This window comes from Vanessa atalanta, chromosome 9 (assembly GCF_905147765.1).
Source record: "Vanessa atalanta chromosome 9, ilVanAtal1.2, whole genome shotgun sequence".
In the NCBI taxonomy this organism is placed as follows: Eukaryota; Metazoa; Arthropoda; class Insecta; order Lepidoptera; family Nymphalidae; genus Vanessa; species Vanessa atalanta.
This window is the reverse complement of record NC_061879.1, coordinates 2728673-2744766: the sequence shown is the minus strand read 5'-3', so window position 1 is coordinate 2744766 and position 16094 is coordinate 2728673. Positions and strand designations below refer to the sequence as shown.

Here is a 16094-nt window from a genome sequence, read left to right as displayed (position 1 = left end):
GTTGTTAAGTACGCAGTTCTTAGGAAGATAAAAAATACCTTTAAATTTATAAAGCTAATATATCTATTATTATATGCATACTCTTTGTAATAATTTAAGTTTTACTTGAATTTTTTTGTGCGACTATTGACTTGAGGTGAAAAAAAAAACTTTTTGTGTACAAAAAATCATAACAGAAATTTTATTTCAACCAAAACTTCATTAAAAATTTAACTAATACATTCCACTATTTTTGATTACTTGATAATTCGTGTATGTTGTGTTGGCTAGTATTATTGATATTGTTTTATTGCTTATTAGTATATATGGTGGCTTAAAATTCATACTATAAAATGGAAGTGGCAAATGAAAGTGATGTCAAGTCTATTATGTCGATATCTTCAAAGTCAGACGGCAGTACTGGTGCATTATCGCGTTTGCGTTGGCGTAATGCTCCATTACACGAAAGATGCACTATGTCTGACATGACGAAAATCAAAGATGCTTTCCAAGCTGCTTATAGAAACAAAATGTTACCTACTGAATTTAGGAACCTCTTGAGAACGCTCCTTAGCGTTGAATACGATGAAGATGAATTTAAAATATTGTTTATGAAGGTATCACAAAGCAAGCTTTAACCTCCTTAATTAATTTAAAGGATGTTATTTTTCTACTTTATGGTTATCAATCTTGGATACGTTATACAGATTAACACAGCTCGTGATGGTGAGATCGACTGGGACGAGTTGGTATCGCATCTGTTGCTGGGCTATTTCGCAAACGATCCTGAGAATCAACGTGCTTCTCTTCAGTTGCCAATAATGGGTTTACCCAATGTCATGCGGTCTCAGCACCGGCATCCCATATCAAGAATATGCTTCTGCCCAGATGTTAATAAGGGAAGCATTAAAAAACATTAGTTTAATCATCTTATAATGACATCGTTCGTATAAAATTAATGTTACGTATAGGATCGCAGTACGGATCCAATGCAAGGCAATTACGTCACAGCTAGTCGCGATGGAATGATAAATTGGTGGTCTCTGGATATGACTCTCTTGAGAACGGCTTTCTCCTCCAGTCGTTAGTGTTATATTATTGTTTCTTAAAAATTACTACGAGATTTAGACTAATCAAAGACTATGAGATTTAGGCACTATTTACTTTTTACTATTTATTATATTCCTAACATATATTTGCATTAACTTTCCTACCAGCGCATCTAAAGGTACGCTCAACGTGGGTGACTGACATGGTGTGCATGCCGGATGTGAATATCGTTGTAACCAGCTCGACGGAACGGGATCTTCGTTTTTACGACTGCACGGCTAAAACCTTTACCCTAAAAATCGTCATAACCAGCTGGGAGTATATGGTACCCAATAATTACTACATTTACAATATGTCTAATCATTTCAAATTAATCTCAAATTTCCATTTAAAATATACAATATATAACAGAAATAAACATTATTTATAACTTTATAGCCTAGTGCTTAGAACGCGTGAATTTTCGCCTAAGATTGCGGGTTTCAATCTAATTTTCATGTGCTTATTTTCGTGCTCGGCCATTAAGGTAATTATCGTGCATGCGTCGGATTAAATTCTGTCACATATATGTCCACTAAATTCTGGAAAACCTTCTTCTCAAAAACACAGAAAGCCTTAGTCCACTAGTTTGACAATTAACAAGTCGTTAATTTACGAAATTGGGAACAGAACTAAACACAAATGGACAAATTTATTTGAACATAAAATTTTTGGCAAAAGGAGTCAGTTCTGTATAATTAGGTCAAAACACAGCATTGGTTTTTAGCTGATCCCTTTAGTTTGAACCTTAAGTGAAATCAACAAACAAATGTCTATGGAAATTATAATTGAAAAAATAAGAAAAGAATCAGATGGATGTATTTTTATATTAAAAAAGAGCCCGCAGCGAATAACTATGGAACTTTTCATCAGATATGTACAATGTACTACCACTTCTACAAGGATCTGAAAGAAAAGAGCATTTTGATATGCGGGGATGTGGGAGGCAACGTGCGCGTATTGTTGTTCTCGCCTGTCAAGCGCGGCCCCTTCCGCAACCAGCCGGGCCGCGCGCTACTGCAGCTGCGACACGTCGACCTACAGCGCAGGGTAACATTAGCTAAATTGCACTGCATCACTTATTTTTTTTTTTCTAACTTAGGTTATTACTATATTATATCTATTACTTTTTTATTGTTTTTGTGTTTAAGCATTTAGTTTTTCCAAGATAACTTATGACGAAGCCAACTTTAAGCCATAGATTTGTACAAATGTATCAATGTTCAAGACGCATTTGAATTAAAAATTTTAACCGATTATATAATTTGATCTTTTACTGCAGTTCTATTTTTAAATTTTGTTTTTTATTTGTGATTAATGGGCAGTCCCGACATTTTCATATAGTTTAATCTAAAAAAAATGTATAGGTACTTATCAAAAATATTAATTCGAAAGCAATCTTGAACTTTGACGAAGTTTATGGATTAATTAACCTATGTGGCAGCCTTATCTTCTTCCGGAGATGAAATTGGTGGAGATGAGTCGCGTGCACGCGGACTGGGTGCGACAGGTGTCGTTCTACGCCTCGCTGCACTGTGTGGTGTCTTGCTCCACGTGCACCGACGCGATGCTGATGTGTGACCTCGCCGCCTCCAAGACGCACAACATGTTTAGAGTCGAAAAAGTTAAAAACCCATAAGTTGTTTTTATGGATTAGCGAGTAACTTTAGATTACTGAAATAATTTAACGTAGTTATACGTATAAAATTATCTGGCGAAAATAGCCCAGAAGATAGAAATTGCGAATCTCAACCGAGGATCGCAACTTTAAAAAAAGGAGGGAAATTACTGTTTCATAGGGTATCCAGTGCTTTGCATTTGACGAGGAGGCCCATGTACTGGTGACTGGTGGCCCGGACTGCGCGGTTCGTGTGTGGAACCCCTTTGTACCCGGCAAGGCTAGCGTCGTGCTTGTGGGTCACCACGCCGCAGTGACGGCCCTAGCACTGCAGGGGGCCGGTCTTATCATCTACTCGCTCTCGCGCGATCGAGTTATCAAGGTCTGGGACGTTCAGGGACAAGTTTGTCTACAGGTAATTTTGTGGATAGTTGAAGAATACCGTTACCGCTAATGAAATGTGTTTAATTTATTTTTCACAATAATTTCATTTTCGGCAGACTTATATTGACATTCCACCCCAAATCGGAGAGCGTACTCCAATATCAGCCGTGTACAACCCTGCTACTAGAGAATTCATTTTGGCCGCTATTAAGATAGCAATTGTGGTGTTAGATGAGCAACTCAATCCGCAACACACAGACGGTTTCACTCATTCGCGAGCAGTTGCAAAAGTTCTTTATAATCCGCTCTTCAAAGTTGTGATCACTTGTGGGATGGATAGCATCATAATTAACTGGGATCCTGTGACAGGTTTGTGAAAGTATATGTAAGGGGTAACAATAATAATTCTAAGCTGGGCTTTCATATAAATCAATGGTAGGTAAACGTAACGCGATGGTTCGTGACGCTCACACGCGACTTCTGCATGGTGAATTAATTCCGGTGGAGATCACGGCGGCTTGCTTTGACCCCGGCTATCAGTTGTTGTTGACGGGAGCCCGGAATGGTACACTTAAGGTTAGGTTGTCTACTATTTCTATAAAAAATTACATTCGAAGCCTATCGTTATAATAAGTCTATGCATCTATCGTTGTAATAAATTTACTGTTCAGGTAAATTTTAGAGATATTTTTAAATATTATAGGTTTGGAATTTTAATACGGGTCTTTGTCTGAAAAATATGTCGATCGAATATATGTGTGAAGTGACGAACTGTTTTTGGGTGGAAGGAAGGTGAGTTTATATAATCAAAAATATTATTTTCATCGTAATATAAATATTGATTAAAGGCCATCAGTATATTCAACCGGTGGTATAAATTGATGATCTGAAATTTATCACGAACATGGCAGAATCCTAGCGGTAGGATGGAATCGTCACGTAACTGAGTTCGAAGATGCGGGCTCCGGAGAGAACGGGAAGAGCTGGGAGACGCGGCACTCGGATGACGTGCTGGCTGCGGCTGCTCGCGCGCCAATCACGCTCGCCACCGCTACCTACAACTCCGAGCTAATCCTTTGGAAGCTCGAGACCGGCCAGCCCTATAGGTCTTCTTACATTCCTAGTCGAGCATAATATATATATCTGGTTGCTCATTTGACGTTGACGTAACATGACTTCTTTGTGATCGATTGACAGACGGTTCTCATGCACCGAACCAATGCTGCGCATCAAGATGCAATACAACAAGCGAGCTTCTTCACCGCCACCAAATCCTACAACTCCCGGACGACGAAGTACTTCTACAGTCCGAAAACCCAGGTTTTAGTTTATAGCGATTTACATTTTTTTATAGGTAGACAAAAAAAATTAAGTATTAAAAAAAGTATTGTACCTAATGTAACATGCCACAATATCTACAGAAGTAATTATTAAAATATTCTCCTCGTAAAGATTTACACTTTGGAGATATAGTTTTTTTTCATCAAAACTGCCAATATCCGAAACTAGATATGAATCAATCAATACCAATCGTTGATTCTAGCATGACCGCCGGACGCGAGTCAATAGACGCCGCGGCAGCGACAGAGAAGGCACGAGCGCGTCGGGTGTCTCGCGTTACGCTGCCGGCTCACGCGCAACGAATGCGTCAGCTCGCTGTACACGCCGCCATCTTTCTCACTACACGACCTTGTGCGATGCGCGTTGGTAGGCAAATAAACTTTTCAGTTGCAAATTCGGAAAATCTCTTTCTTCAATTATATTATGTCGTCCTGATTGATATCAGCCTCGGAGGCCATTTGTGACCCACCATGGCCAACTGCACAGTATATGTTGTAGTACAGGTAGAGTGCACCTACGTGTATAGGGTATACAGAGTGTACGACACGACCAGAGAGTTGGCACAGCAGCAGCAGGAGCAAGCACTGCCAATTTCTAGACTCCGGGCGGTCACCAAATTGAAAATTTCTTTGCAGAAAAATCATTTAATTATTTATTGTAATTTATAGCATCATTGATGGTCGCCTTGGAGAATGGTCAGGTTCAGTGCTGGTCGGACCATCCAGCGGGCGGTATACAAGGTTCCTTCCAGGGGATCCATACTGCCGGTGACTATGTGTCCGCATTGGCCACTGACGTCGATAATGATTATCTCTTCACCGGCACCACCGTGGGATACATTAAAATTTGGCTCATGACCAATTACCTTAGAGACGAGAAGGTATATTTTGCACTATTTCTCATTTATTCGTTTGTGATTAGATGTTTTAAAATGTAATGACAGGTGCACGTGAATATGCCGAAACTCCGGTTGACGTTTCCTTTTCTATGGCGCGACCGTATTGAGGGTCGTGCCAAGCGAAGTGTGCGCGATCAGCCACTACCTTTACTGCTCAGCAGTTACCGCGCGCATTTGCGCTGTATCACTAGCCTCGCCTACATCGACGATTTGCGCCTCGTTCTTAGGTACCTCAAAATATTTTCAAATATATTTTCCGTTAAGACAAATTTCATCAAATGACGATTTGAACTTTTCCAGCGGCTCGTCTGATTATAGCGTTCGCGTGTGGAAGTTATCAGGTGAGTATTTACAGACATTGGGAAGCTTCCTACCCTGGAGTCTCGAAGTCACCCGATTTCCACCGGACGTCAGAAAAGTCGCCAGCTTCACAACATTTAAAGTGAGTCACTTTATGGGTCCGAAAATTGAGTAGATTCATTTATTTCAACGATATAGCGAGGGTATTTCATCTTTACAGGTGTGGCGCGGTGGGGAAGTATCACGCTACGTGCCGGGACGGGTAGCGCCAGACGCGCTGCGCGACATCACTGTGCACGAACTGCGTACACGCACGTTTGGTGCGCCGTGCCCCGAACCCGTGCTGGGCCGACATCTTGCACCGCCCGCGCGCCCCGAGACACAGGCCCCGCCGCGACTCGACGACTCGCTACCTACCGTACGCTACATCACTATATACATGCGATAATATTTTGTCATGGAAGTACGGCATAGAAAATGGTTCTCTATGCTCAAAAATATGAATCCTTTGACTGCAGATCCCGCTGTACGCTCACCTGCGCATGGCGTCGACGCAGCCGGTGCGGCGCGCGCCCACGCCGGAGCTGGTGCGCGCCGCGCGCTTGCGGCGCGAGCCCGAACGGCGCCCACGCACGCATTTCGAGAGTCGGAATGAATAGTCTCACGTAAAAAACCTTTATTATTTTTACATGAACGTTGCTCATATTGGTCTCTATGTATAAATTTAAATAATTTTACGACAAACATAAAATTTTATTTAGATTTTCAGTTTATTGCACTACACTTGCACAATACAATTGCACATATAATTGCTCTTTTTATTATTTTGTCTATCTGTCACCGATAATAAGATTACAAACATCGTTAGATTACAATTTATCTCGTCAGATTGTAAACTGTCGAAATATTGTGAACCGTGAAATATGATTGCTATTAACGAAATATTATGAACTATCGAAATTGTTTATATTTTATTACGAAAAACGTTTACAATCTATCGACAGTTTACAATTGCGCGATATAGATTATAATCTAACAGTATTATGTGGTAATATGGCGGATGCCGGGGAGGCGGGGGGCACATAACGTTCAACTAATCAGCGCGCGAGATGGATTCCCTTCTACGCCAGTTCACAGTTTGACCGCTTCCCATCGATAGATTACAATATAGCGAAAAATAATGCGTTAAATTGAAATAATATTTCACGATTTACAATCTGACGAGATAGATTGTAATCTAAAGATGTTTGTAATCTTACGGTAACATATCCATAATATTATCTTAATGGGGTATTTATATGCATACCCCGATTTTTATCTTTTCAGACATACATATCGAGATGGATTAAAAAAAACGGCTCGGTAGACCAAATAAATTTTATTTCAATACGTGACCATATTTAAAACGGTTTCAGTTGACAATTATAGTTATTTGTAGACGGCACGTATGGCCCGCCGCGGCGGCGGTCGGCGTCGGGGTCAGTTGTTGGCGTCTCGTTTGGCGCCGCTGAGCACAACGAATGGCGACTGTGTCTCTCGCTGTTTCTGCTGCAACATCTGCAGCGTACCTAGCGGAGTATCCGTCGAGCTCATTTTCTTCATTAACTGCAATTTTAATTAAATGTTATTGACTTTTAAACTAAATGTAATTTAGATTAAATCTTATTTTTAACTATTAACAATAAATATATGATGTTGAATATAATAATTGTCCTTCGACGTTTCGAAGCCAAGCCAGATTTTTCTTAACAGTAATACTATACCTTGACAGATATAGCATATTATTTCGTTTATCAGTTTTTTATTTTAGGATCGAATAAAACTTTTTCGCCTCATTTCCGCAACTATTTTTAGTATTGTACTCGTGTTAGCAATAATTGTGCTATTTAACGCAAAAATATTTCATTAAATCACACTGGTAACTTTGCACGTTAAAAACTGTCACTGTTAGGAATATGCCCAATTAATTATTCATCATAGCATTGTCTTTATTATATTTATCTGAGGTAAGATGCGGATAGTCAGGTAAATGCATGAAGATTACAGATAATAGTTACACTAGAAAAAAAAATAACTTTAATTAGACAACTCTATCGATGAGTAACACGAACTGGGTTTTACAGATCGAATAATTACTCGTAATAATAATTGATGTCTGGTTATGTAATTAAATATGTTTTACATAAAACAGAGCGCCAATTCTATTAACAAATTGTCACTTTATCGCAATTGAATCGAAACGTTATCGTTTTCCTATTTTACTAACATAACGAGCCAGTTGCGGTTGGATTGAAATTTTAAACGTATCATAACCGTTGTTTTTTTTGTGTTATATGCAGTCATAATTGTGTAGAATAATTTAGTTTTTAGCGATATTCTTTTCTTCTGCAAGGTCTATCTAGTATCTGATTTTTTACTTTCAACTAGAAACTCTTTAGTTGAGTAGTTGGGCTGCTAGTTTAGGCTTACTGTATAAACTTATCGAAATACCAATAATGAACGTGATATTAACATACGAGCTATATGATCGCAAGACGTCTATATAATATGACAAGTACGCACCCCCTCCTGCACGGCCTTCTTGATGCGCTTCTCTTGTTTGTTCTTGCCGGGCCCCTTCCCGTGGAACTTATGCGAGAGATAGCGGAAGGCCTCCTTCGGACACAGCGGCCGCCCGTCGTCGTCCACGTACTCCAGCTTAATGTTCGGTCGGAAGTTGTTCTTCTCGCGGAACTCGCTCAGCGGGCCCGAGTGTCCGCCGCGCTCGCGACGACCGTGCTTATCGTCCTCGCTGGCGACGGGATTAAGTGGAGGGTTTAGACCACGATCGTCGAAGGTAAAATGCCCACAAATTTTTGGATATCGCTAGCGGAATCCGCGTCACTCACCCGTAGGTCTTGTCCTCGATGGAGTAGTGGTGCGCGGTGAGCGCGGCGGCCGTGCGCGGGCGCGGAGCGGGCGCCGCCCCCGCGCGCTCCAGGTAGCCCTTGCTGAGCGCCAGCCGCAGCGCGCCCGCCACGCCCGCGCCCAGCGCCGGCTCGGCCTCCAGCCCGCCCGCCGCGCCTGCAACGCACACTCGGTCACTCCCGCTCCTCGCCTACGGCCGCCCCGGCTCGTCCGCAGTATACGCACCGGCCGCGATGTCCGCCGGCTTCTCGCTGTCGACGTCGACGCGACTCCATGCTCCCGAGTTCGTGTCCACCTCGGGCTCCGCTTCCACCTCGTCGCGCTCGAAGTCCTGATAGAAATGTGTGTATTTCGCTATTAATATGTAATCGTCATCGAGTAATACCCTTCTCGAAGCCGTCGATACCGACCATGATCTCCGCGAGGTGGTCTCTGTTGCCGGCCAGCCCGTAAGTGGGTATGTCTCCCAACGTTCGGCAGAACTCCGCAGTGGCATCCAGCACCATGGCGGACGCGTCGGACGCGTCCACCTCCGGGGGCTCCTCCTTCGGCTGCTGTAGTATCTCGTCCACCTACAGACGTTAATGAATGAAATGAAAGGTACGTAATCAGCGCTCGGGCCTGCGAGGGCGCCGGCTCACCTCGGCCTTGTGCTCGGCGCGCTCGGCGAGGCGCAGACGGCGCGCGCGGGCGAGCGCGGCCTGCAGCTCCGTGTCGACCTCCACCTCGTCCTCGTCGGCGGCCCACAGCTGCTCCGGCTTCACCTCTGTGAACACCGATTATTAAACTTACAATGGAGATTTTTTATTTTATTTTATATTTTTGATATCTCTCTCGTAACCGTTACTTTGATAATCAGAATGGAAACAATTGACAGATGTTGATTGTGCCTCTTCGTGTAATACATTGTTTGTGTTAGTGATGTTAAGTCTATGCCGTTTTCGAAAACATTTATTATTTATTAAATAATGAATGTGGTTTACATTATACTCAAAAAATGCTCTATATCTTTTAAGCAACAGACCACATTATATTGAGTATTCATTTTGATAAATACTACAAGTAAAAATTGTTAAATTTATCCGAGTTCGAAAGTTAAATCACCTGTATCATCAGTTTCCAGCGGCGCTGTTCCGGCTTCGTGCTCGTCTACATCTATCGGCTCCTGTTTTGGTTTTTTGCGAATTTTACCCTGTTCCACAACATGTTTGGAAAATTTAGTATCACGGAACACATATGAATATCAGATCCTATAAAAACAATATTTAACATACCTTTCTCTTGACTTTTTTGAACTTTATCTGCATTTCCTCCTCATCCAAATAGTCAGAAGCTATGCGCAGTTCCGGAAGTTGTAATGATTCCAAGCGCTTGTCCGGTCCTCCAGCTAAACGCTCTGCTCTCTTAAAATAAAAACAGAGTGTATAATAATAAAAACACCTCTGCTATATATGCGGATAACTAATATCGGGAAATAGCTAGATACCATGGCTTCCCTGGCGCGCTCGGCCTCCAGCGCGGCCTGGTCCCCGAGGCGGAATCCGCGGCTCCGCAGCTTGGCGTCTGCGTCGATCTCGTCATCGTACTTGGACAGCACGGAGCGCTCCAGGCCCAGCGCCGTCGCCAGCTCCGCCTCCTCGTCGTAGGCGCGGTAGCCCGCGCGCGCCTTCTTGCGCTCCTCGATGTTCTGTCGAACGGATGGATTTCGAATTACGTCAGAGACCAGGATTAACGAATACATCGATGAAATGGCGATTACTTCTGGATCACCGCATTGGCACCTTTTTATATTTCTCGTCGTCGACGATGTTCACGTTGACGAGCACGTCCTCGCTGTCCTCGGCGAGCACGTCCTTGTCGGCCAGCGTCAGAACGGTCTCGCGTTCGTCCGGAAGCTGCGCATATCGATAAATGAATCAGTCTGTGCCGGAGGAGTGCGTGCACCGGATGCGCGGAGGACGCTTACGGCGGCGAAGTCGTGCGCGACGCGCAGGCCGCGCAGCTGCGTGGGCGCGTAGGCGCGCTCGCGGCTCTCGCGCCGGTCGTCGGCGAGCAGCGCGCCCACGCCGAACTCCTCGTCCAGCTCGTCCAGCATCGCCGCCTGCCGATGCGGGATATCGTTATATACGCTTCCTGTTAAATATGCGTTCGCTAAAGTGGCCACCGAGTCGACAGATACTCTTACCCTTTTTGCAGCTTCTCTCTTCTGTTTCTCGAGGTCCCGTGACTTCTTAATCCACCCGGACGCGTCCTCGTCGTCGGACCCATCTGCCAGCAGCGTAGTTTGAAGCTTGTTCTCGAGCTGGCGCTTCTCTCGGCGCAGTTCGAGTCGCTCGCGCAGTTTGTCCGCGGCGCGTTGTTGCGAAAGGTTCGCGGCCGGCTTGTGGTAGAACTCGCCCAGATCATCTTTTATCTTGCCATCCTCTGATTGCGTGAGACAGGTTAATTTTATTATGTGTTTTTGAAATAAACGTGAATAATAAAAAAAAAAAATCAGTTTGCAAGAAATTGCATGTCAAAAGTTGTTTTGGTATAATATGGTTTTGTCGAAAGTTTAAATAACCGACCATAATAATAAATAACCGACCAAAAATAATAAGAATTTTTTTTTGTCAGCTTGTTAATACATTCTTCAACAAAATAAATACATACACAATTTTTATTTTATACAATCAATTTGCAAAAAATAAAATTTACAAGCTATTATATATTATAATCTCTAAGTTTGTAAGATTGGGTTCGAAATCTAATGATTACATTTTTATTTGACGAACAAAATTAAATATATTGATTGCCCGCTGTTTTCATTCTAAAATTTAATATTCTATCAAATTAATTTTAAAGCTTCCCGGTGTTAGATCACCTGGTAATCGACTAACTTATTACTGCTTACTAAAGTAACCGTCATGAGAAGCTATAAATTTTGTAAACAAGTGTTCAGGAGTTCACAACATTTGGACCAACAAAAAAAATGAATTTGTTTAAGATTTAATAAATTATTAAGTAACAAATATTAATTAACATATATTATTTAAGAGTAATTATTCGTCAGATTCATAAGTAAAATTAACAATAACAATCAGATCCGCGATATATGCAAAGCAATGAAAAAAAACTCGTACGCATTCGAAACTCGAATGACGCGTTTATTTCAAAATGGCGTCCCGATAGTTTACAATCCCTGCGACGGACGCGTTCCGGTACCAAAAAACAAACGATAGCGCTTTGCGTCGTTAAAATATGATCCGACTAAATTAAATAGGTTGTTACTTTCATATAACCCGTCTATATTACATGTCGATTGAATATGGTCAATTTATTATTATCTCGCAGTATAAAATGTTTACTTAGTAAAAGATGTTTGTTTACATAATTTATAGCTTCTCGTGACGGGTACTTTAGAAGTAGCCACTGAGCTTGTCTTGGGAACGAAGACAATTTATTAATGTGTATTACAAATCTAATATTATTTCCTTTGGCAAGGGATAGTGTGATTCAGAAAATCAAATCAAGTGAAACACAACATCCATTGACATTTATAAAACCTTAATAAATATTTAAAACTTACACTGTTCACTTTGTTTGATTACATTTCGGAGCTAACCAAATACTTTTAATCATGAAATGGAGGGACATTAACATAATTATTAATAATATTGTTATCATAGAAATAAACTGATATGAAGCAATCTTTCTCACCCGCTTGTTTCTCGGCAACTTCGAGTGGTTTGAGACCTAGCTTGGCTCTTAATTTGTTGGTTTCTTCGATAGAGAGGCTCTCCTGCGCCGCGCTGCTGGCGGCCGCGGGCGACGCGGCGCGCTCAGAGTCCTGGCTGTTGTCTCTGCGGTTGAGCCTTCCGTTAGCAAATGCGCAATAAATAAGCCTAAACTTGCTTGCCTAGGTTTTTGCCTAGGTACATATCTGATTCGGGTTAAATATATATCATAATATGTTAACTGTTTGTTATATATAGATAGATATATAAAAAACAACAGTTGAGATATCGTAAAATAACTCAATTTTATAAAAACAGTATTACGTTTACATCATCGATAGCTATAGTTTAAAATAATTCATACTATTTATTTATTTAATATGAAAATATAACTATGTCACGTTTAAGTGCAAGACGAAGGCCGTGAAAATATACGTTAGGCAAAAGGATAGCTAATATAAATATGCATTTCTGACCTGTAGGCATCTTCCCGGGGCTTGGAGTCTCGCGGGTCGCGGACACTGAGGCTGCTGCTGCGACTCCCCGAGCTCACCCCGTTGTCGGGCGGCAGGTGCGAGTCCACGGGAACTTCCTCAACTATAACAAACAATTAAATTTTTATATATAGCCTATACATACTTATTCATATTATATATTTTTAAAGATATTTTGTATACTAATTAATAAAAAATGTAATTATTTAAACAATTGTTATATGTTAATTATTCACGAAGTCACTTCAAAGAACCAACTATATAAGTAAGCATGTAAACATTTATATATGATACACTAAAAAAAAAACAAGTCATTTTAGGAATTGTGAATCATTTATATAATATTTTTATGATGCTTATTATTACTAATTAAACTTAAAATTTAAGGTGATATTCCTAAAATGTTGTAAAATCCTCAAGAATTCTGATTAACATGTCCTTCATTAACAATTTGTAATGAAGGACTTCGTTCAGTGGGCATCTTGTAAACTGATTTTTAGTATTCCTGCACAATGGACCAGTTTTTATTTTGTGTGTGTCTATAGATAATATTATCATATGCAGTCAAAATTAGCTCTTTTTTATGCATATCTGTAGTAAAAAAATAATAATAATAATAATGTACTAATGTATTAGTATGCTTGTTAAAAGATTGGTTTTGTATTATGACGTCTTAGTTGAGGCACTGCAGATTCTGTGTTACGATATTTAGAAGAAAGTTAAAAAATACATTGCTATAAAATTATTCAGTAAGGATAAAAATTTGCTAGCTCTCAATTCAAATCATTGTAAAATGTTAGTTGCAATACAATGAAATTGCGACTTGCTTTCAAGCAATGGGCGACACACTTAACTATTGATACTTTGAGCTGTATCTATTTATAATAACTTTAATAAAATAGGATGTCTTTATTTAAATAATCCTCTATTTTACAGAACAGTTTTTTTAACCATAGGACATGTGGACAATCAAAGCTAAAATATTACTTTATCCAGAAATATCTAGTCTAGTCTAAGATAAGTTGAAAACACCTATATATATATATCTTATAACCAACACACACATTAAGAGTAAAAGACATATAAATATGAGAACAACAGAAGACGCAGAAATCACCATCAAACAAGGAAATACATTAGCTCCTAAGCTATTCAAGGCTGAGCTGGAACATACCAACAAATAAAATGGAACTGATATGGTTTTGAAATCAATGGTACCAACCGTTAGAGATATCCAGATGATATTATAAAAACTGGTAGATAAAAGCAGTGTGGCTTGAAATTAATTGAACCAACACAATGCTAAAAGACTAACTCCACAAAAAATAAAATGGAGTTTATGGAAACAGTTTCGAGTACATGATCGACTTTCTTTACATAATAAAAACTATCATTCCTCATAGCACAAAATCCAAGGAAGTTAACAAAATCATTGCTTGTAAATAGGCAGAAAAATACTCTGGTCTCTGAAAGAAATAAGGAAAACCAAAGATTTAATTATTCATATTAAGAGGAAAACTTTGAATACTTGAATTCTATATTACATGACTGCATAGCTAGTAAAATGTCAAACAAAAGAAGTAAAATGTCAAGCAAAAGAAGGAAGCTGGGAATAAAAGTAAAAGTAAAAATTATAAGACAGATAATGTCTTTTATTTTCTATCTGCCCAACATTTCTATGATATCTTTCAATGTACCTACATTTTGGATTAATGTTATACCAAAATACCTAATGCCAGACAAGAATTGTAATGATTCTTGAAATTTATTGGTGAAGAATTATCTAATAACAAAAGTAAAAGATTAAGCCTCTAAATATCCCAGGCTTGCAGGCTTTTAAATTACTCTATAAAATGTTGAACCTATGTAAATGTATACATATAAACAAAATCAAGCTGGCCTATTATTACAAAATAATGTTATTATTTATCTGTAAATATAAATGTAGTCATTAGCCTAACTAATACACACTAGCAATCCATCGTACATTGCTCCAGAGTATGAACTGTTGGTTTCTACACGCGATGGATTATACCAACCTCACAGGAGAAGCACTCGCGATGTTGTATTATCTCAAATGCCGCCATTCTGAAATAATGAGCAAAATATGCCATTATCACGTCAATTTGATGATACGCCAGTTCTTGTAATGATCTTCATGTTTAAGTTTCGTTATCTTTGATGTTTTGAATATTTCCATAGTAATATTTTAAGTAGGTTATCTTTAATATGAAAATCATTTCAAGTATCCAGCGTAACCAAAAGTGAAAAAGTCTACTGACCGTCAGGAGATCGATCTTTCTTGCGATCCCTATGTTTCTTATGTCTTTTCTTTTCACGTTCTTCGCCATCCAAAGGTGATCGTGATCTGCTGCGATGTTTCCTCTTTTTGGATTCTTTCTTATGTTTTTTCGATCCCATTTTAAGTATTTCGGATGTTTTAAAAGTTCAGGAACAAATAAGATTCAAAATTGGGAGTAATATGTGAAAAATAATAATATATTTCTGGAAATAATACAATGCGTTGACAAATAATTCACAATCACAATTAACTATTGACAGCTGAAGTAAGCGAACGACGCCATTTGCTATTTTGCTTGCTTAATGGTTTTGCTTGACTGTATTTTCTAATTCGTATAATAATGTACAAGGGCTATATTTTTAAAGCCTAAATTATTTCTAAAAACCTTTAATCACTCTAAAAAATATAATAAAAAGATTTTTAATCGTTTTTCTATTTAGTATTTTTTACTATTTATGATATTACGGATTGAACTTCAAAATCAAATTGCAAATCTTTAATTAAATTGTCCAAAATAAAATATAAAGTTTTCATATTATTTTAGTATATAGTTACAGGATTCGTCATAATATTATGCTATTTCTGCTTTGAGCTTCATTAGGATTATGTGTTTTCAGATTGTACTTTTTAAAGTACATCAGTAGGTAGGTATCAGATAGAAGTAATATAAGTCAAACGTTCGTAGTCAAAGTAATATAAGTAATTCGTCAGATTTATCGGGTTGTAAGCCCAAGATTTGTACCTATCATTATAATAGGAGGAACCGGTTTTTATCTAATCTATCATTCATATACAGTAGAAATTATTATTAAAATAAGTCTCTTCAGGAACGGATCGAGAGTTTGTGGCACTGTAGATAGTATTAGTACTTAGGGTCCTAATTTATCAACACTTACGGTGTATATCATAGCTTCATGCATTAAGTTGTCGGGGTTGTTACATATACTGTTATTTTAGGCATTTCTGTTGGTTCTCATCGTCAACGGCAAGCTTTTCGAGTACTCTCGTGGACCGCCTAATTCGCCTGGAAATAGTGGGCCCGGGTTTCTTAGATGCTCAGCATGGG

General features: G+C 39.4%; 2 protein-coding genes across 2 annotated transcripts; one reads left to right on the top strand and one right to left on the bottom strand.

Moving 5' to 3' along the window:
• The first annotated feature begins 332 nt into the window (after positions 1 to 332).
• LOC125066388 (WD repeat-containing protein on Y chromosome-like) lies at positions 333 to 6268 on the top strand. Its single transcript, XM_047674450.1, is given in 17 exon segments — positions 333 to 596; positions 687 to 1062; positions 1197 to 1354; positions 1942 to 2118; positions 2513 to 2692; positions 2868 to 3101; positions 3187 to 3439; positions 3510 to 3646; positions 3774 to 3862; positions 3982 to 4176; positions 4268 to 4390; positions 4614 to 4777; positions 5080 to 5291; positions 5355 to 5536; positions 5610 to 5751; positions 5830 to 6027; positions 6128 to 6268. Coding segments are annotated over 17 exon segments (3225 nt in total).
• Positions 6269 to 6968: 700 nt separating this feature from the next.
• LOC125066185 (U4/U6.U5 tri-snRNP-associated protein 1) lies at positions 6969 to 15274 on the bottom strand. Its single transcript, XM_047674142.1, has 15 exons — positions 15009 to 15274; positions 12709 to 12829; positions 12216 to 12358; positions 10702 to 10940; positions 10483 to 10617; positions 10298 to 10411; positions 10003 to 10203; positions 9791 to 9919; positions 9621 to 9708; positions 9158 to 9282; positions 8927 to 9088; positions 8742 to 8847; positions 8498 to 8672; positions 8172 to 8400; positions 6969 to 7214 (listed from the first exon to the last, which is right to left on the bottom strand). The coding sequence occupies exons 1-15, from the start codon at positions 15145 to 15147 to the stop codon at positions 7089 to 7091; spliced, it is 2232 nt and encodes a 743-aa protein (XP_047530098.1). The 5' UTR covers positions 15148 to 15274; the 3' UTR covers positions 6969 to 7088.
• Between the last annotated feature and the right edge of the window lie 820 nt (positions 15275 to 16094).

Bases quoted from the DNA above. Each gene is read 5' to 3' on its own strand.
- LOC125066185 (XM_047674142.1), bottom strand. From the start codon at position 15,147: ATGGGATCGAAAAAACATAAGAAAGAATCCAAAAAGAGGAAACATCGC. The intron at 12,359-12,708 runs GTCAGAAATGCA...GCTCAACCGCAG, and splicing joins CCCCGGGAAGATGCCTACAG to AGACAACAGCCAGGACTCTG. The intron at 7,215-8,171 runs GTGCGTACTTGT...TTAAAATTGCAG, and splicing joins AGAAGGCCGTGCAGGAGGGG to TTAATGAAGAAAATGAGCTC.